Source organism: Ursus arctos, unplaced genomic scaffold (assembly GCF_023065955.2).
Source record: "Ursus arctos isolate Adak ecotype North America unplaced genomic scaffold, UrsArc2.0 scaffold_22, whole genome shotgun sequence".
In the NCBI taxonomy this organism is placed as follows: Eukaryota; Metazoa; Chordata; class Mammalia; order Carnivora; family Ursidae; genus Ursus; species Ursus arctos.
The window spans coordinates 55,450,298-55,471,158 of NW_026622897.1; the positions used below are offsets into that span (position 1 = coordinate 55,450,298).

Below are 20,861 nucleotides of genomic sequence, written 5' to 3' on the forward strand. Positions count from 1 at the left end.
ATCTATACGTAATGTCCACAGAAGTCTAGCCTTCACCATTTATATCTCTGCCTCCCCCAAAACCCCACCCACGGGTTCTTGTTTCTCTCGGGGCACTGGGGACTCCATCTCAGCCAGGCTTGAACTACCCCTCATCATCCCCACCCTTCAGGTACCTGTGAGGCCAGTGGGTTCCTCTGAGAGCCAAGCCTTCCACAGGGCTGGGTCAGTTAGTTTAGAGATGATCGGGTACCTTGCCCAAGGGAGAGGCTGGACTTGCGTAATTTTCTCAGGCCCCTCTCAGGATTCTCAGGGGGTGTCTCCTAAGAGGTTGCACTTCCATCTGTTCCTGCTGAGGCCAGAACTAGAAAGATCTTTAGGTAGCAGCATTTGAGTTTGAGGTGAGAAAGGCCACAAACACGGACCTGAAGTCCTAATGCAGGTATTTGAGACCATAATCTGACCCCACCCACAGCTACTTATGTTCATTCCCGTCTCCCCATCTATGTCATGCTGGCCACCTTTGCCGCTCCAGATCCTTCCCAGGCTCCATGATCCCTCATCAGTCCCACTTCTTCCAGAAAGCCTTCCCTGACCTCTGCAGCTACTTCTCTGGAACCCAGCCATACAGATTGTAACACACAGTATAGCATTTAGGATCTGTACCTCAGGACTGGCCAGTACTTCCCTAAGACCATCAACTCTTCCTCAGTTGACTTGTTTTCCAGGCCTTGTCTTCTGACATATATCCCTTTGTTAATCTCCCCCTGACACTTTGAGAACCAGACCATACATGGTCCTATCTCTAGACTAACCCTCACATTACACAGTGCTCTGTCCTCTTCCCACTTCTGACTGCCACGTTCCCATTAATGCAACCCAAATTGATACTCACTTTTGTTCATATATGAACAAAAAAAAATGTTTAGAGAGAGAAGAGACTCTACCATCTCTACCAGTCAACTAGTAATCTACTAGTTGTATGACTTGGACAAGTCTCTTTATCTCTTGCCTCAGTTTCCTGTTTAGTATAATGGAATTGAGAATAATACTTTTCCTCTCTGGGTGTTTGTGTGGGTCTTGAGTAATAAAAATGTTGACAGTTTTTCCAGTTGCACCCAGCAGGTAACGTGTTCAATAAATGGTTCTTCTAATGGTTCTGCCTCATTCCGCCCCCTGCTCTCCTGCTTGAGTGATGCCTCTGAGCCTGATTCTCCCACTCTGTAGTCAGGCATTTAGTTTCCTCACCTTAAATGCACAGCCTTTTATTATCTACTTCCTCCTGAAGAGGAGCAGTCAGGTCTCACTCTAGCAGAACTGACCTCCCAGGGAACCAGTCTGTATCTATCCCACTCTCCCACCACTGCTCCCCACTGGAGACCATGGTTAGTGGCAGTGCTAACCGAGTGGCTCACTCGTCTGTGCCCTGAGCTCCACACGACCCCTGACTGGATTCCAGAAAGTACATTTGGCTATACTTCCAGACAGCAGACTAGATCTTGGTTTCCCCAAATGGGAAGGTCCAGAGCTCACACCCCAGATCTCTCAGGGCCTGCCATGGGCTTCTGTCTCTTCCATTTGCATAGAAGGCAGGCTCAGTTTCCCACCAGTGGTGAGTAGATGGGTAACCAGCCATCTGAGAGCTAAAGTTCCTTTCGAATTCTCCTTCACCAGCCCCCTACCCCTCTATTCACCGTCCACCCGCCTTTCAGTTTCCCTGGCAACGCTGAGTGCTCATCCTGGAAAACTTTATCCGAAATCTGCTCTGGGCAGCTTTCCAAATCCATGCTAACCTGATTAGGTGTCTCTAGGGGCCTTGCCAGCTAATCAGATTAGGCAGCACTAATGGTAGTGAGGACTTTGAGTGGGCACAGAGCAGTAAAACATATTGTATACTTAGTGATAATTATCCTGCCTTTTGTGTCATTGATTTATCTGCCTCCCTCCCTGTCCCCCCCCCCCATCTTGTGTGTTTGGCCCTAGCGATCCGGAGGAAGGAGAATGGCTGGTATGACGAAGAACACCCTCTGGTCTTCCTCTTTTTGGGATCATCTGGAATAGGTAACTGGGAGCAGATTGGCAGGTGGGGGAGGAGAGCTGGGGGAACCCCAGCTGCTATGGGCCAGGGTCGCACAATCCACTTCTATACAACTCCAGCTCTGAAAACAACCGCCTCCAAATTACAGAGCCAGCAAGAGGATTGTCTGTCACGTTAGCAACAGCTGGAATTATGCCCCTCTCTCTGGAAGCTGTGGTGCCGGGCCCAAGTCACCTGGGCGGCCGGGCCCTTTGGGGTCTGATAGCCCTGGTCCGGCCACTCTGCATCCCCAGAGCTGCCCCGTGGGAACAGTTGAACCACCTCCACTGCCCAGCACACCAACCTTATTTAGTACAGCTTGGGGCATAACCTTCTAGGAAGCTAAAGAAAGCCCCTGATGTGGCCAGCACAGTGTGGGGTGCATTGCCCAATTGGTTTCAGTCAAATGGGTTGGGTATTTTTCTAGTCAGTTGAGCTGGATTATCTGAGGCATTCTCATCCCCTCTCTCTCCACCCTCATAGAACCCCCACCTGCACCACCTCCTCCCACCATTGTCCTGATGGGGAGTTTCATGCATTTGTTGTCTCTTCTTCCCCTCTTAGCATCTTCATGGACCTAGCACTCCCCCAGATGTAGGTTCCGCCACCTCACCATGATACTATAGAACTTGATTTCCTCTGCTAGACAATTACTTCTAAAGGTTTGGCCATCATACCAAATGGCCCTTCAGAGCCACCACTTTGGTATTGTCATTCCTTCTTTATGTTACAAAGAAAGACTATGAGGCCAGGGAGAGGTGTTCTCCATCCCCTCCCAGCCTCTGTTGGGCCTGTGGCTCCAGGGCCTGGCTGGATGGCAAAACCATGAGTGTCTAAAGAGATTCAGTGCAGTGACCAGGAAGTCAGGGTGCTCCTGTCAGAGGCAAGGCTTGCCCTGGGCTTCAAAGGACAAGTTGGCTCTGGATTATAAGAGACTACCTCCCACTCTCGGGATACTGCTATAGAGAAGAAGTCTCAATCTCCATCCACAGAAAAATCAAGATGCAGTGCAGACTTCGATTCTGGTTCCAGCTCCACCTTTAATTCTCCCTCCAGTGACTGGGAGAGTCACCGACCCTCCCTGAGCCCATCCATAAAAATATATTATTTCCAATGTCCATGCATTTCTTATGTTCTTTCATTCCAGAAAACAGTCATTTGGTCCTAACCCAACACTTCTCCCTTTCTTCTTATTAGGAAAGACAGAGCTGGCCAAGCAGACAGCCAAATATATGCACAAAGATGCCAAAAAGGTAAGTGCTGGGATGCAGGGCTGATGTGCAGGCCATGGAGACCTCGCCACTGCTGCTAGCCCCCCAAATTCTTGGCTCCCTGAATCTGTCAATAGTGAATCAAAAAAATGGACCCTGGCTCCAGAAAGCCCACTTCAGTCTGGCCCCAACTTGGCCACCAATTGTTCCAGGAATTTAAGCAAGTTATCCAGCATCCTTGTACCTCAGTTTACTCATCTATGAAACAGGAAAAATAATCCTTGCCCTGCCTGACTGCTGGGGCATTTGGGAGAACCCAATGAGATTCATCCATGCATTTTCAGTCATCTCCTCTGGCGAGGTATTGTACTAGAACCTGATAAACTCAGCATTTAGGACACTCTCCCTGCCCTGAGGAAGTCAGGCTAGAGTGGGAAACAGCTTTAGAAACATATCATTACTGTCTAGGACAACAAGGCCATGCTAGAGAGAGTCTTGGGGCCTGTAGAAGAAAACAGGTAGGAATGAGAAGATGCCATATTGCTTCTCTCCATTGTATGTGAGCTTTTAAACATGATTTCTTTTTTTTTTTAAGATTTTATTTATTTATTTGACAGACAGCCAGTGAGAGAGGGAACACAAGCAGGGGGAGTGGGAGAGGAAGAAGCAGGCTCCCAGCAGAAGAGCCTGATGTGGGGCTCGATCCCACAACACAGGGATCACGCCCCGAGCCGAAGGCAGACGCTTAATGACTGAGCCACCCAGGCGCCCCTAAACATGATTTCTTAGTCCCTAAGCTGTGGGGTGGTCATAGTCCCCTTTTCCCCATGACTTCGGAGCCTTTGGACTTGCCACAAGAGAGGCCTATCCCTGTCCCATGTTTATTCAGACTCGGGCTCTCCAAGCCTACTTAGTTTGACTTTCTAGGCTGACAGGAAATGTTTTCCTACAGAGAGAAATGTCACAGCCATCCTTGGAGATTGCAGAAACATTTCACCTAACGCCAAACATTCTTCCACCAGCCTTCCCCTGTGGAGGCTAAGGTACCCTTGCCCACCAGCCGAGGTTGCCCGTGACCCCAGATGCCCTTGCCTAATTTCTAAGGAAGGCTTCCCCTGCTGAGGCAGTGAGGAATTACTCAGGGCCCCGGCAGCCCAAGCTGCCCCAGCGGCAGAGTCCTAGCCACCTTCCATCCTGCCTCTGGCCTCACTGCCCCTTTGCCTCCTCCCTGAAGGCTTGGCAGCCACGGAAACAACACAGGTCGCTCAGGCTGTGTCCTCCTGAGCCACGTCCCTGGCCCCCTTCTGCCTAATAACTGGCTAAAGGCTCCAAAGCCTCCCTGGCTCTGCCAGTAGCTATGCTCTGCCTCACCCAAGCCCAGAGCGACCCACTTGACAGGCAGTAGGCAAGAAGCCGCACATGCATGCTAATGTGCTGCGACTGAAATAGCATTTTTAAGACAATTCATCAGGTTGGCAGCGATTGAAACAATTAGCACTCTGGAAAGAGCCATAAACTAGCAAGACTATTAGGGAAGATACAGTTACGGGCAGGAACCACCTGATTAGGGATGAAGAATTCTGAGTGGTTTAATTTTAATACTGTCAGAAAGGTTAATATTTAATTACAAATTATAATCTCCTTATCCAAGCTGTCTTACTATGTCTTCATACACAGTGGAAGAAGAAGGGAAGCATCGGCTGACTTGCTGGTGTAGAAAGGAGACGGGGTTTGCTAGAGACTGATGATGCAGGTCATTTTCGGTTGGCGCATCTGAACGAGGGGCTGACTGCCACCACTAATGCGGGGGCTCCTGAGAGCATGGTGATGGCGTCCTGCCATCTACCATCACCCCTCGGGGGCAGTGGGCTGGGCGGTCAAGGCCCTGGAGCCAGCCATTCCTCAGCACAGGCTCCAGTTCTACTTCCTCCTGGCCTTAGGCAGGTTGCTTGAGCCCTCCAGGTTTCAGCTCTCTCGCCTCAAAGTGTAGCTGTCCAGTCCCGTGTCTAAAGCTGTCGTGAGTGTGCAGTGAGACACTGAGTCACGGTGAGCTCAGGCGCTAGCACACTGAAGTCAGCGCCCGAGCCCTGATCTCGTGTTTATTCATCACCTCGTACTTTCCATGGTACCACCCATCGACCGTCTTGTTCGACCCCATGAGGGAGATAGCGTAGATGCCGAATTAGATCTACTCTTCAGATGAGAAGACTGAGACCCTGCAGCATGTAGGGGCCCAACCAGGGTCACTTGTGAAGGGAAGAGGTGAAATCAGAATCTAGTCTCTCAACTCTCCTTTCAGTGCCATTGTTCCTAGCTGCAGTAGGGGGCTAGATTGTGAACTTGTCAGTTTGTTCCTCTGTCAAATAGGGAGATGTGAGGCATGAGAAACCCAGTACAACCATCTGTGTATTTAATCTTTAAATCCTAGGTGGTGCCTGTATCAAACTCCTTCTTGCACCAGCCCTGTGGGCCAACTCCGTGCAGAGTCTGTGTTTAGCATAGACATTTTCTGGCCATGTAACAGGCAGGTGTAAGACCTGCCTTCCAAACCCAAGAGTCCTGGACTGTACCCGACACCAGCAGGACCCAAGGAATGATGGACAGGAGGTGCCGTGTCACAGGAGCCAGAGAGGAACTGTACAGTAAGGCTGGCTCAATGACACGTACACTGGCCAGGGACCTGGTGCCTTGGATTTAGGTTCTGGCTCTCTAATCCTTAGTTGCCTCATTTGTAAAAGGTCACTAATGCCTCTCGACCTGGCTGCCTCACAAGGTCTCATTTGCACATTTGTATAATTTCTTTATCAGATCTTTGGCTTATTTCTCTTCCCTCATTAGCCTCTACTCTTTCTCCCAAATTTGAGCAGTTTTGTTAACTTCCATTGTTAGGTCAATAATCCTTGAAAAAGAAAAAGAATGGGGCTCTGTGATCTTCTCCTGAGGTAGGGTGGTAACGCACTGAAGATGGCAGTTAGCATAGCACTGTGACAGAGGAATCGGGAGCAAGGGTCTGACTCTACCTGCCTGGGTTCAAACCCCAACTCTAAACTACTCTGGAGTTGGCTGGGATCTCTGTTCACATCCGTTTTCTCATCTGTAAAATGGGTTCAATTATGGTGCCTATCTCATTGGATTATTATGAAGGTTAAATGAGATCATGTAAACTGCTAAACACCGTTAGCACATAGTAAGCAATCAGCACGTGTTGGATATTACTACCATAATTGTTGCCTCACTTCTGGAAACCCTAGGGTAAGATCTTGTGAAACCAAAAGTATTCCAGCCAAGAAAATCAAGCCCTGAAACTTGCTGAAAGTTACTCAGAAAATCAGTAGAACTAGGACGAGAACCCACATCACTTGACATAAGTGATCATTAGAGTCTATACTTCTGGTATCCCGGGGCACTTGACATCCGGGCACAAAGCTCAGAACTTACAGATGAAGACTGCCAAGAGCTGATTGACAGAGCAGGAAATATAAGGCAGTAGAGTTTAGTGGCTAAGAGCACAGACTTGGAGCTTAATTGTCAAACCTGAGTGACGTTGGGCAAGTTACTTTAATCTGTGACTCGGTTTTCTCATCTGCAAGGTAGAAGTGATAATTATACTTACCTCATAGACTTGTTCTGAGCTCTGTATAGCTTTAGAACATTGCCAGGCGCTTAATAAGCTTCCAGGGACTGTCAGCTATTATCATTAGGTACCCATCTCATGGTTTCCAGTGCATTGCTCCCTCTGGGAAGCACTCCCAGCTTCCTCATGTCCATCCTCCCGTTTTTCCTCAAGCCTGTGTTTGTCTTGGCTGAGCTGCCTAGGACCCTCTGAAAATCGATGCTGGCTGATGCCCCACGTTCTCTGATAGCAGTGATCCCCTCCACATGGCCTTAATACTTCTCCAAGCCCTTATCTACCTCTTGGATTCGGTGCTCTCCTCAGGCCCCTCGTGTTCCATAGGAAGGAACTGCGGCTCCAAAGGCGAGGAGCATGCCCAACGCCACACAGACAGTGGCCGGACTGGGACTGGAAGACAAGTCTTGCCAGAGCTCTTCTGCTGCCCCGTACCTCGGGTACAGAGTGACAGGACACAGAAAAACTACATTTCTGACCAGCAGCCGTGCTAGAACATGGCCTGGATCTCAGACATAGACAGCTACCTCCCTTTAGGGTCTTGGCGCCCTGTCATCCCCAGCTCTCAGAAGAAGTATATTCAGTGAGTGCACTTTCTGAGGTGGAAACGTGTGCCACTGGGAGAGGAGCCTGGGGAACCCTGGTGTGGGTGGAAGGACGGGGCAACTGTGAATATAAATCCCTAAATTCGTCGTGAAAAAGAGTGGACATTCTGCCTGTGTTAACTCGCAAACCCCCTACTACCTATACGCACACATACCCTTTCCCTGGGGCTAATCATGGTTGAACCTCACCCCAAAGGCCCGGTTCCCAGCAGATCACTCCTAGGCCCAGTGGTGGAGAGAGATGGGCTACAAGCTGCCTTATGGATAGCTTTGAAGTGAAATGAAGAAATGTAAATAAATAAAAGATTTCTTAGCACAAAAGAAAAGTAATCTAAAACAAGGAGGCATGTACCCACAAAGAGCTGCGAAGCTGAGGGCATCATGGAGCTGGCTGGGTATTTGTTGCCCCCTTCCTTCTCGTCATGGTCCACACTGACTTCAGCTGAATCTGCCCACGTCTACCTGCCCCACGAGGGGTTTTCCTCAAAGATGGAGACCGAGACTTGTTTGCCGCTGTAGCTGCAGCACACACAGGATGCCCTCAGGAAATACGGGGTGGCTGACGTGGTAATCAGACCAGTAGAAGCCTGAAAAAAGAGACATTCTGAGCCAGATTTAGAAGGGCAGGGACATGACTTGGGTTTATTAGGGTAGGGAATGAGGGAATCACGTGGGAGATGAGTGGACAGAAAAGGAGGCAAGGAGCCAAAAAATATATGAGAATGGGATAGAATATCTTGCGTTGCTGTGATCTGAAAGCCATGGGGATATTTGAGATGCTCTCCTCCTTAACCCTTCCTTCTACCTTCCTGCCTGCAAATGGACTCCTGCTTGTTTCCACACAGGGCTTCATCAGGCTGGACATGTCTGAGTTCCAAGAGCGGCATGAGGTAAGTGAGAGTCCTCGCCGAAGTGTGGTTTGGAGGGCCTGTCGGTCAACATGACTCTGCCTGGGTATTTTGTTGTGACTTGTCATTTGGACCTGAGATAATTCCAGCAGCGTTGGGATTCGTCCTTTGGGGGCATACGTGAGCAAGAAGGTCACTGATCTGTTTTGCATAGGACTTGCTCTGAAAAAGAACATAGAGAAGATCTGTAGGCTCTCCCATCACGGCAGGATTCCTGCCACCCCAGAGGAAAGTCCGACTGTCCTTGTTGAGACAGGCAGTGTTAATGAATGAGGCCATGTTCCTGTGCATGCCCATATCAGAAACTAAAAGTATAGAAAGGTTTGTTTCCCAGTATGTTTCCTTCCTCCCTCCAGGTGGCCAAGTTTATCGGATCCCCACCAGGCTACATTGGCCACGAGGAGGGTGGCCAGCTGACCAAGAAGCTGAAGCAGTGTCCCAACGCTGTGGTGCTCTTCGACGAGGTGGACAAGGCCCATCCAGATGTGCTCACCATCATGCTGCAGCTGTTCGATGAGGTGAAAGTCACTTTGGGCCGGGATGGAGTAGGGGACATCTGGGGGTATGGGGCACTGTGAACAATAAGAATCAAGGGTCCAGAGGCCTGTGTGACCCGTCCTTCACTTGCTGCTTCCACATGTATACATTCGGTCACCTAGCAGATGGGGCTTTTCCCCCTTTCTAGACCAGGGCCCAGAGTGGGCACTTGAGGACAGACCAGCACTACCCAAGAATTGAAATTCTGTGGCTTCCCAGGCTGCCTTCTAGAGACACCCAGAGCAGAGGTGCCAGGACAGACCTGAGTGTTTAGTTCCAACTCTGCTCCATCTCCAGGCATCAGGGGCCTCATGTGACAAACAAGGAGGCTGGATCCAAGATAAGCTCTAAGAACCTTTCTGGCTCATGGAGCCCTTTTCTTCCAAGGAGCTCCAGGCTCGTCACAAACTAGACAGCCTCCTACTGGTGGGGTGAGCTTTAAATGAGAAAAACTCCCTTCTATTTCAGCACATTCTATGTACTAGGCTTGTGCTAAAGATGTCCTTGCTAACCACCACAATAGCAGGCAGAATAGAAACTGTCTCATTTTTTTACAGAAGAGGAGACTGAGGTTCAGAGAGGTCATAAATGTCTTGCCATGGCATGGAGCTACTGTGCAGAGGAACCACGTTTGGGCCACAGATACATTTGTTCTCCCTCTCTGCACCACTCCTTACCTCAAGCAGAGGAGAGAGACTTATGATCATGGGAGGGGTTGACCTCCTTTAGGGCCCTGCAGAACTGGGTGTGAGGCTTCTCTTCTGCTCCCATACAGGAGCTGTATTAGCCAACACATGTCCAGATGGAGTCCAGCCCACCTTTCCACTTAGTCCCCTTCAGCCCTAGGACGACAGGAAGGGGTTTTGCTTCCCGTGTCGCTAGTGTACTCAGTGAGGTGCGGGAAGGGACTTCTGTATCAAATAGCACACCAGGTACCAAGCCAGGAAGACCCAGATCCACATATACCCACAGCTGCCCATCACCTTCCCACCTGGCCCAGCATCCTTGTCCCTGCCCCAGTTTTATTGCTGTCTTCCTAGCCTCCCAGCTCTTCCCTGTCCCCAGACCAGCCGCTGAGGAATGAAGGCCAGTCCTTCAAAGGTCACATATTCAATTACCCATACCTGTGCTCTGAGACCTCCTACCTCGTTCCAGTCTCTTGATGGGATTCAAGTACACACCTATGGACCAGACCCAGTCCTGCTCTCTGGGAGCTCCCTGCCTAGTAGATGGTTGGAAATGAGACATGATAATAGTTGATATTTTTGACTTTCTGTGCCACGTACTATTCTAAAACATTTATTTGTATCAGTTCATCGAATCCTCCCAGCATCCCTATAAAGGTGGTTATTATTACTGCCTCTGTGTAAGAGGTGGAAACGGAAGCAAAGTGAGAGAAGTGATTGGCCTACGGGCATGCAGCTGGGAAGGGGGAGTCCGGGATGGGAGCCCAGGCAGTCCGGTTCAGAGCCTGCAGCTTTAACAGTAACTACCACGCAGCTAGGGCGAGAAGAGAGAGGTAGATCTGCAGGGAAGCCTTCACGGGAAGGGAGTGCCCAGCTCAGGGAACGTGGGCACAACAACTTCTGACCTCTCTGCAGAGGTACCTCTGATGGCCTCCTTGGCCCAGAAAGAGGGAAGGCAGCTACTGACTGAGCTACAACAAGTACCACCTAGAAGTTGTTACCACCTCCGTATGTAAGCCCTGTCTACCCCTCCCCTGCTGTTGCCACTGCACTGACTACCTTCTGGGAGTTGATAATAAATCCTTCCTATAGCCTCCACCAGCCTACTACCATTTCTGAAGTTTATGCACTTGGTTCCATTAACCAAAGCTGCCATCTAAGATTACTTAGACTCATGCTTATGGGCTTCTTGTGGGCAGGGACCTTGTCTTACTCACTCCAGCCATTCCCAGAGCTCACAGAGTCAAGGGAAGTGCTCTGTTGAGTAACTGAATTCAACAGTAATTCAGCATACCCTCCAAGGATAAATGAGGTTCTAGGTGAACGGAGTGGAGAAGGCCGGTAGCAGACAGCTGCTAGTTTGCAGAAGCACAGAAGCACGCAGCAGCCTGGTCCGTCCAGGGAACACTCGCTGCTTGGCACCGCTCGACTGCAAAAGGGGAGTGAGAGCAGAACAGTAGAGTGAGTGGGTAAGGTTGACAGGGACCAGTTATGATCCCAGGTGAAGGAGTGTGGGTTTACTTGTTAGATCGTAAGGAGCCTTTAAAGACTTTAAGCAAGAAAGAGACATGGTCAGATTCTCACTTTATAAAGATCCTATAGGCAACCATGAGAGAATGGACTGGAAAGAAGAGGGGGAGCAGCGAGGAGGCTGTCGGAGTATCCAGGCTAAATGTGGGGACGCCTGCTCTAAAGCAGGGCCGCGGGCTGGCCAGAACTCCCAGAAGGCCAACTGTGCAGGACTCACGGATTGAATGTGAGGGGGGATGGAGGGGCCGGGGGTGGCCAGCTACAGGATTTCTGGTGGGGTGACTGGACAGTTGCTGCTGCATCAGCTGAGGCAGGGCACCCAGGAGGACAAGCAGCAGGTTGGCTAGGAAGATGAGGAGCTGAGGTTTGAAATTGCTGAAAATGAGATGCCTGAGGAGCGACCGGCTGGAGGTGTCCAAGAGGCCGGCCATCAGTTGGAGAAGTGTAGAGTGTAGGACAGAGCTGGACGAGAAGCAGAGATCGAGGAATGTGTCAGCACAGGTAGGGTAACAGGAGCCATAGGAAAGGGTGAGATCTCTGAACGAGGGAGTGTATAGTACGCAGAGAAGAGAGGGCTAACACAGAGCCTCGTGACCTGTCAGGAAGGTCAAAGAGGGCGTGTGGTTCCGTGTCAGGCAGAGCAGACACACCATACACAGTCTCCGCCTCAGTGTTCATGAATGAGCCGGGAGACTTCAGCCCGCTGTGCTGCATGCTGCACTGGGATAAGCTGCAAGTGCTGGGAACGGTAAGGGCACTGATCCAGTCTGGGGGCATGAAGGAAGACCCCCATTCCCACCCAGCTCCGTTCTCCCAAGTCTAGTCAGGGGCTCTAATGCTCCCAGCAAAACACCGAGCGGAACTAATGACCCCAAGAGCCTGCCGTGCAGGGCAGAAGTCTCAGGAGGACACTGGCCCCTGCAGAGCCTGCCTCTGCTCCTCCCTTCAAGGATAGAAGCAGTGGGAAAGCAGCCCCTGTAACCCTGGGGGAGCATTCACACCCACCCAGTCATTGCTGGGAGGTGAGACAGGGACAGCTCCCACTTTGGGGTACATCTTTACTGCCGAGGAGGAGGAGACATGAACACTGTGAAAGTCACCCTTTGGGTCAGTCATACACTATGTCTGCTCCCCTTACCCGCCTGGGACCCATCCCAGGCCCAGTGAAAAGCAGGGCTTTGATCCTGGACTGGAACTGCCGCTGGTTATTGTTCTTGCCTGTATAGCAGCGTGTGTCCTCCATCTTCAAGGGTGAGCTCTGCGAAGAGTGCCTTATGCATACATTTGGACACATCACACACACACACACACGTCCCCAGAATTAGAATTGCCCTCGATAGATTCTATTGATCTGTTATATTCAGAGAAGCCAACAGCAAGGCTCACGAACATCCACTTGCACCCTTGCCTTCCCTTCTTCCCACCCCAAGGCAGGGACAGTAGTTAGCACCTGGACCTCAAGGCCCCTTCTGAATTGATCCCCTTGGCACTAACACTTTCTAAGAGGCCTGAGGGACGCCTGGGTGGATCAGTCAGTTAAGCGTCTGACTCTTGATTTCAGCTAGGTCATGATCTCAGGGTCTTGAGATTGAGCCCCTGTTGAGCCCTGTGCTGGGCTCCTCGCTCAGCAGGGAGTCTGCTTGAGCATTCCTCTCCCTCTGCCCCTCCCCCTGCTCATGCGCTCTCTCTCTCAGATTAAACAAATCTAAGAAACCTGTGCCAAGGGCCAGTATAAAGCAAGGCTAAAAAGCACCAGGTACCATGCCCAGCATGGGGTAGGTACTAAGTTAAAGCGCATCCCTTCCCCTTTTGCCTCTGGGGGCCAGGGCTGGTCTGCCATTGATTTGGATTTAGAAGCAAGGGCTGCGCCTGAGTCGGGGTCCATACCACCAGGGAAAGGGAAATGCTTGAGGAAGACTAACTACCAGCTGAGGCTGGGGCAGGCAGGAGCCAACAGGTTGGGGTCAGTAATGTCCCCAGAGCCATGTTCTTAGGGGTGGCAGGAACTGTGCTCAGTGGGAGGAGTGCAGTAGGGCACAGAGAACACGAAGCAGGGCACCCGTGGTGCAACAAGAAGCGCCCTGTTGGTGTCCACTATTGTTAACTCCCGTCAGTTCTGCTCAGCGAGGCCCTGACCGTTGCTTTCATCATAAATGACTGTAAAGTACTGTTGTACAGTGATAGCCTTGTTGTTTGCTGAGTTGGTGGGAGCTTCTTGCCCTTGAACTGCATGGCCCCAGATAGCTGTACTTCTCTCATTCTTCTGTCTCTTCTCTCTTTTCCCTTTCCTCGGTGCATCGGTCTCCAGCATGGATGCTTTCTTTCATCTGTGTCGCTTCTAGAAAGAGCTAAAGATTCCAAGGAATCTTCCCACATTGGTTAAAGGACGAGCCTTATTTTCTATCCCGCTCTGTCAGGCAAAAGGAGGCCTTTAAGTTGCAGAGATTATACCTGTTTCAGTTCGTCTCGTTCATTTTGATACAACAAATATGTATTACACGTCTGCTGTCGTAACGACAGTTTAGAACATTTGCACAGCTTGGCTAACTAAGGATTTTTAACCAACATGGCCATATTAGTCTTTACAATGGCCATATAAAATACCCTCCTCTGAACTCCTACAGTAATCTGGGCTTCCCCTTATAACACTTAACTCACTGAAGTGTCATTGCTGGTTTCTTGAGTGTCATTTTTTTTAACAAGAAGCATGTCGAAGGTTCAGTGAAGCCCCAGTGCCCCAACACAGAGCCTGGCCCAGATTGGGCCTCCAAGAAAGTGTGTTGGATGGATGCATGTTTAATCAGGCTGACTTTCGGGGATGCCAGAGATGAATCAGAGGCCCTGATGGATGACAGACAGAGCTGCAGTCTTGACTGGAGTCATTCTCAGCGGGTGGAATGGTCGCAGCCCAGGGCAGTGAGAACTGGGAGGAGCGAGCAGCTAGGGGTTCTGTAGAGACCTCTGGAAGAGGCGCCTGGGTTTAGCACTTCCTGACTGTGTAGTCACTGCTCTTTCCCAGGGCCGGCTGACAGATGGAAAGGGGAAGACCATCGACTGCAAGGACGCCATCTTCATCATGACCTCCAATGTGGCCAGCGACGAGATCGCACAGCACGCACTGCAGCTGAGGCAGGAAGCTTTGGAGATGAGCCGTAACCGTATCGCTGAAAACCTAGGTATGGCACACAGCCTGAGCTGTCTGGGCAACTGGGCAAGTGCCCAGACCACCAGCAACATCTCCTAGGGGCAAGAATGACATTAGGCAGGAGGCCACATCTGTCACCTTTCTATTTGGAAATGAACCTCCAGCCCCTCTTCCAAGTCAAAACTCAAGTCTTGGTTCTGACTCTTGTCCCCCTCCTTCCCTCCCTCACACAACTCCTAAACTAAGGAACCCCAGGCTTTCTATTTGTAGCACACAGAACTGGAAGGGCCTCAGGAAGTGCCCAGTCCAATCCTCTCATTCAAGTGGAGACCAGCCTGAGGCCTAAAGAACCTGAGACCCTGACCAGGATCACACAGACCATCAGGGGCAGGGCTCTTTTCATGAATGGGGGCAAGAGGCAGGCACAGTTCCCAGAGCACCCTAGGTGTGAGGAGTAGGCAGTTTATGATTCTTTTTCCACAGGGGATGTCCAGATTAATGACAAGATAACCATCTCAAAGAACTTCAAGGAGAATGTGATACGCCCCATCCTGAAAGTAAGAGGTCTTTGTCCTTCCTACTGGAGTCTCCGGTGGGAAGATCCCCTTAGCCATCCTTAGTCTTCCCCACTGGGGTCCAGTAATTCCCTTTACGCCTTTTGGGTCACAGAGCTCACCCACCCCTAACCTGGCCCTGCAGGCTCACTTCCGGAGGGATGAGTTTCTGGGAAGAATCAACGAGATTGTCTACTTCCTCCCCTTCTGCCACTCGGAGCTCATCCAGCTTGTCAACAAGGAACTGAACTTCTGGGCCAAGAGAGTAAGAGCAGAAACTGCCCATGGGTGGGGTTGGGTCATCTGCCCATTGGAAATCAGGGAACACTGGGTTGGAAGCACCACCCCCTAGAGGCATGGATGGAGCACAGTGGTGTGGGCCAGTGGCCCTGAGGGCACACAGTCACTCACAGTCCCAGGCCTCAGGCCAGAGCGGTGAGAGATGGAAAGCACTGGGCCACATGTGGGCTCCTATCTGACCTATCTCAGGCCAAGCAAAGGCACAACATCACGCTGCTCTGGGACCGCGAGGTGGCAGACGTGTTGGTCGACGGCTACAATGTACACTATGGCGCCCGCTCCATCAAGCACGAGGTGAGTACAGGAGCCTGAGAGAAGTAAGACACCTCCGCACCTCCCTCCCCAGTGCCCCCACCCCACCCTGGCCTCCCAGCCTGAAATAGTCCATACCCAGACCAGATTCCCCCTCAGAACCCAAACCAGAAGATGATCAAATAAACTCCGGTCCTGGAGGGTAAGCAAGTATGAACCCCTGCCAGGAGTGAGGAACTAAGCTGGGAACCTCAGAAACTGACGTCATTGAGTTTTAGCATAGTCCTGCAAGCTGTGTGTGGTTAGCCCCACTTTGCAGAGGGGGAAACTAAAGCTCAGAGGTTTCTGACTTGCCCTATCAGCGAGTGATAGAGCCTGGGCTCCAGGCCACGGCCCCAGCAGTGATGAGCACTTCACCTGTCACGTACAGGTAGAGCGCCGTGTGGTGAACCAGCTGGCGGCCGCCTATGAACAAGACCTGCTGCCGGGGGGCTGTACTCTGCGCATCACCGTGGAGGACTCAGACAAACAGCTGCTCAAGAGCCCTGAACGGCCCTCACCCCAGACTGAGAAGCGTCCACCCAAGCTGCGGCTGGAGATCATCGACAAGGACAGCAAGACCCACAAACTGGACATCCGGGCACCACTACATCCCGAGAAGGTGTGCCACAACCTCTAGCTTCTACCTGCCTGCCTAGACGTGCCCTCAACATCCAATAAAGGCCCCTCGGCTGTGGCATGGCAACTGACCTATCTTCCCCTCATGCCCTTTCCCTCCTCTCCACCCAGCCTGAGGCCTGTTTACCTCCTCGTAGCCCCCAAAAGACCCCTCCTCAGCCTCAAAGTCAAAAATAGAGATTTTGCCCTCCCCTGGATCCTTTGTTATGGGCCCAAAACTTGCTAACAGGTCTCCAAGAGAAGCGCTGCCTCCCCACCCCCTTCAAGGCAGGGAGGAGAAGGAGGTTCCTTATCTCTATCCTTCAGCATGATCCCCATGGCCCGTAGTCTCTGGAACTTTATCATGGTCTCAGGAAGCTCAGAAGTTTGGCAGCTAAGAACAGATCTGCCTGGGAAAAGACAGGGACCAGGCTGTGACCTGCCACCCTCTGTTGGCCTTTATGCAACTGAGTCCCCAGAATGTCTGCAGAGATTGTGGAGAAAGAGTGCAGAGGCCCAGGCACAGAGCTTGTGCCATGCAAGCTGTAGCTCCTCTTTCCCATACCCTAGAATTCCAAGGAGAAGGGACCCATAGAACTCTTCCCCCTCCACTGCCATAATACGGTAGCTGTTGCCCCTCACCACACATTCTGGTGTCAGGCCAGACTACGTTTCTCCAGCTTTGGAACTAAGCCAGTGTAAGGCACCTCTAGGAGGAAGGCTGAGTGGGTCACTACCCTGCTCTGCTCTGGGACTGGACAATAGTACCAAATGACCAAGCAAGCTCAGTTCTATGGGGCCTCCTTCAGGAGATTAATACAGACATCGGGGAGCTGTAGGGAGAGTGATAATGAAATCAGGCTGTGCCCAGATGGCCATGGAGTCTGTATCAGCTCTGTCTATACTGCTGTCTCAGCTGAGTTAGCCTGGAATAAACAGCTCCCCCGTGCAGTCTGCATGTTAGTTACTAAGCAGAGGGTCTGCATGCCATCCGTCAAGAGCATACCACAAACCAGTCACATTTCAACCCTGGCTTAACAGGACACAGCAAGGCCTGGTGCATCGTTGGGCACCATCGACAGTAGCCACCGTTGATGAGCACCCCATCACCTGCAGGGCCTTTTTGGATCCCTCCTTTGGTATTAGCTAATCTCTTTCAGGAAGCAGAAACTAGAGGTAGGCATTAAAGTCCCTTGGGTGTTGGAAGAATACCATAACAATATGGTGGGCACGAACAGTCAGAAGTCAGGACATGGGCTCCAGCAGGTACTCCAGCAATCACTGTCCAGTCTCCCGAGGAGCTGTCTGCTGCTCCCTACCTCAGTGACTGCTGTTCTTTTTACTACTGCTGCTACTGCTACTACTAGTACTTGTTTTGAAATAATTTTAGACTTACAAAAAGTTGCAAAAATAGTAGTTCTCGTATATCCTTCACCTCACTCCTCCTAATAGTAACATCTTACAAAACTATAGTATAATTATTAAAAGCAGGAAATTAACATGGACACAGTACTAACTAATCTATAGACATTCAGATTTTGCCATTTTTCCCACTGATGTCCTTTATCTGGGCCAGGGTCCAATCCAGGATACCATGTTACGTTTCATTGTCATGTTTCCTTTGTCTCCGTCAGTTGCTCCATCTTTCTTTGCCTTTCATGACCTTGATACTTTTTAAATGTCTAGGCCAGTCATTTTGTAGAATGTTCTTCAGTTTGGGTTTGTCTCCTTTTTTCACATGATTAGATTGAGGGTCTGCAGTTTTGGCAGAACTACCCCAGAAGCGATGGTGTGCCCTTCTACTGCCTTCTGTCAGAGGGTGATACTAACTTGGATCACGTGACTGTGGCAGTGTGTCAGGTTTCTCCACTGTAAAATTACCAACTTCCCCTTTGAAATTAGTAAGAGTCTTGTGGGGAGACACTTTGAAGCTGTGTAAATGTCTCATTTATCCTTAAACTTTGCCTACTAATTTTAGCATCCATCAGTGGTTTTTGCTTAGAAGTATTAATGCTGTGTTGACCTAAAGATGACTTTCTGTTTACTTACTTCATCTGTATTTATTAATTGGTGTCCTACTGTAGGGAAGAGCTATCTCTTTTCTCCCATATACTTACTCAGTAATTTATTTATATCAGTATAAACTAATAGATATTTGTCTTATTCTGTGGGTTACAATCTAATACTACAGTAGTTGTCTGTTACTCATACTGGCCCAGATTTGGCCATTGGAAACTCTTTCAGGTTGGCTTCTGTATCGTTTTGGCATTGCCCCCATCATTTTTTTAGCCCTTGCTTACGCTCTAGCACCACAAGACGTTCCAGGCTCACTCATATTTTTCCTGTTCCAGCCCTGGCATAGCTATTTTCCCAGGTAGCTCCTGGCTCCTTGCACTCGAGAATGGGCACTAGGTGTATTCATTGCTACTGGAGTGTCATTACTTCTAGACCCTTTCAGCACACAGAGCTAGGAAATAGGTGTATTCATGTTAACACACATCTGAATTTATTATTGTATTTATATGTATATTATTAAAAACCATGAGTTCACATTGATTCCCACAGTTCTAATCCAGTACCATAGGATTTGTGACTGCTGTTATTACACTTCACTATTCTTTTTCTCTTCTTCTGCTAGCTCCTTTTCTTCTCCTTTCACTCCATTTGGTGTTCAGACTTCCCTTAAAGGCTCTAATGCAGTCGTTTAGTGACCATCCTATATGGAACATTCCTATTAGAGAAAGTTCTTATGCCTGGTTGTCAGTCTTTGGTTCAGTCAGCTGTGGCCAGGAGCAGCAGGCATGTAACTCAAGACCAGATAACTTTTGTATTAGAAAACCCAGTGGCCACCTCACTGAGAGGAGTAGGAGATAGGGTAGACTCTCAGATTTTGAGGAACTTAAGTATCACTTCTACAGATTCTTAACTACACCTCCTAAGTGATGTTGGCCCCTATCTTATGCTTCCGTAGCATCCCAGGCAACACTCAGCTCATTTGCATTACTTGTTCTATGTCTGTCTTTGTCCCTAGAAAGCACTGTAAGCACCCAGAGGGCAGATATTCAGTTGTCCAGCTCACTGTCCTACTCACAGGACCTGACACAGTGCCAGCATATGACAGATGCTCCAGGTATTTGGGTGGTTGGGTGGGCCCTGCAGCAAGCACAGATCTTCACAGTGAGTCCCAGGACAGAAGAGTATCATTTATTCACTGAGCACACATGTATTTGTCATGTTCTTGTGGCCAGCCAGTAGGATCTGCCAGGATTGGACCCTGAGCAAATGGGGGCAAAGTAAGACCCAGATCCCATCTTGAGTATCCTAGAATGCATGAGAAACAGGACTTGAAAATGAAAATGTAACACCTTTATTATTCAAAAAGAAAAATTCAAAGATGCATAGTGATTGTTTTAGAAATATAGGGAAGGGGCACCTGGGTGGTTCAGTCACTTAAGCATCTGACTCTTGATTTTGGCTCAGGTCATGATCTCAGGGTTGTGAGATTGAGCCCTGTGTCAGGCTCCACGCTGGGCACGGAGTCTGCTTACAATTCTCTCTGTCCCTCTGCCCCTGCCCACCCCCCTCTCAAAAAAAACCAAAAAGATTTAGGGGGAAAAAACACAGTGAAGCCATAAGAAAATAGAAAATAGACCAATAAAGATAAAACTCGAAGTTAAAAAGTAGGGGGGAAAAAAGGAGAAAGGATAAGTAGAAAAATGACTTTTTGAAAACACCAGTAAAATAAATAAAACTTCAGCCTGATAAAAAGAAAAAGAAAAAAATGCAAGATTAGGAATGAGAAATCATGTAGATATGGAAAAATTTAAAATAATTTCAGGAGAATTCTATGGCAACAAATTTGGAAACAGAGCAAATAGGTAATTTCCCAGCAGATACCCAAAACATACTTTGAATAGACCTAATTAATTACCATAGAAGAAATTGGAAAGGTGATTAAACGTTTATCCTTCTAAAAAATCATGTTCTTTTATTTAAACTTCTTATTGAAATATACATGGAAAAAGGCACAAATCACAAGTATACAGTTCCACTGAATGGTCACAAGGTGAACACTACTTGTAGCCATCATATCCAGCCCAACAAATAGGTGGGTTATAATTTTCAATTATTATATAAGCTGCTTCAGACTTTGGGATAAGATGGAAAGATGCTCAGTTGAATTTTAAAGGCCAGCATAAGATTAATGCCCAAACCTGATAGTCCTAGCCTAATCTCACCTATGACTATAGATAAAAAATATCAAATAAAATAAAGTTGAATTGTACACTGTGATCACATTAGGTTTATTTCAGTGATACAAGCCTCAGTATCAGGAAATTTATTAATATAATTCATTATATCAAGAACTTGAAGAGGGGCACCTGGCTGGCTCAGTCAGTAGAGCACGTGACTCTTGATCTCAGGTTGAAGGCCCACATTGGATGTAGAGCTTACTTAAATTAAAAAAAAAAAAAAAATTATTGAAATATCTATAAGTATTTCTTATTTTGATAATATATGATTAAGAGAATGTCCTTGTTTTTATAAAATATACATTGAAGTATTTAGAGGTCAAAGGTAAAGGCAATTTGCAAATGTAATTGTAAACTTTATACACACAGATTCACAGGCCCATATATGTATACACATGGACACACACATATACACACACACACACACACAATGATAAAAGTAAGTATTAACATTTGGGAAATTTGAGTAAGGATATACAGGAATTCTTTATATTATTTTTGCAACTTTTGTCTAAATCTAAAAGTACTTCAAAATAAAG

At 48.9% G+C, this 20,861-nt stretch overlaps 1 protein-coding gene across 2 annotated transcripts in view; it reads left to right on the plus strand.

The window, feature by feature from the left end:
* The window catches only part of CLPB (ClpB family mitochondrial disaggregase), a 141,768-nt gene extending 122,052 nt beyond the window's left edge, over positions 1–19,716 (plus strand). For both annotated transcript variants that reach the window (XM_026518024.4, XM_026518026.4), the window contains 9 exons: positions 1,963–2,040; positions 3,254–3,309; positions 8,346–8,390; positions 8,765–8,926; positions 14,181–14,337; positions 14,790–14,863; positions 15,006–15,125; positions 15,350–15,454; positions 15,843–19,716. In XM_026518024.4, coding sequence (XP_026373809.3) covers positions 1,963–2,040; positions 3,254–3,309; positions 8,346–8,390; positions 8,765–8,926; positions 14,181–14,337; positions 14,790–14,863; positions 15,006–15,125; positions 15,350–15,454; positions 15,843–16,091 — 1,046 coding nt within the window. In that variant the 3' untranslated portion in view covers positions 16,092–19,716. The remainder of the gene's footprint in view (positions 1–1,962; positions 2,041–3,253; positions 3,310–8,345; positions 8,391–8,764; positions 8,927–14,180; positions 14,338–14,789; positions 14,864–15,005; positions 15,126–15,349; positions 15,455–15,842) is intronic.
* The last annotated feature ends 1,145 nt before the right edge of the window (positions 19,717–20,861 follow it).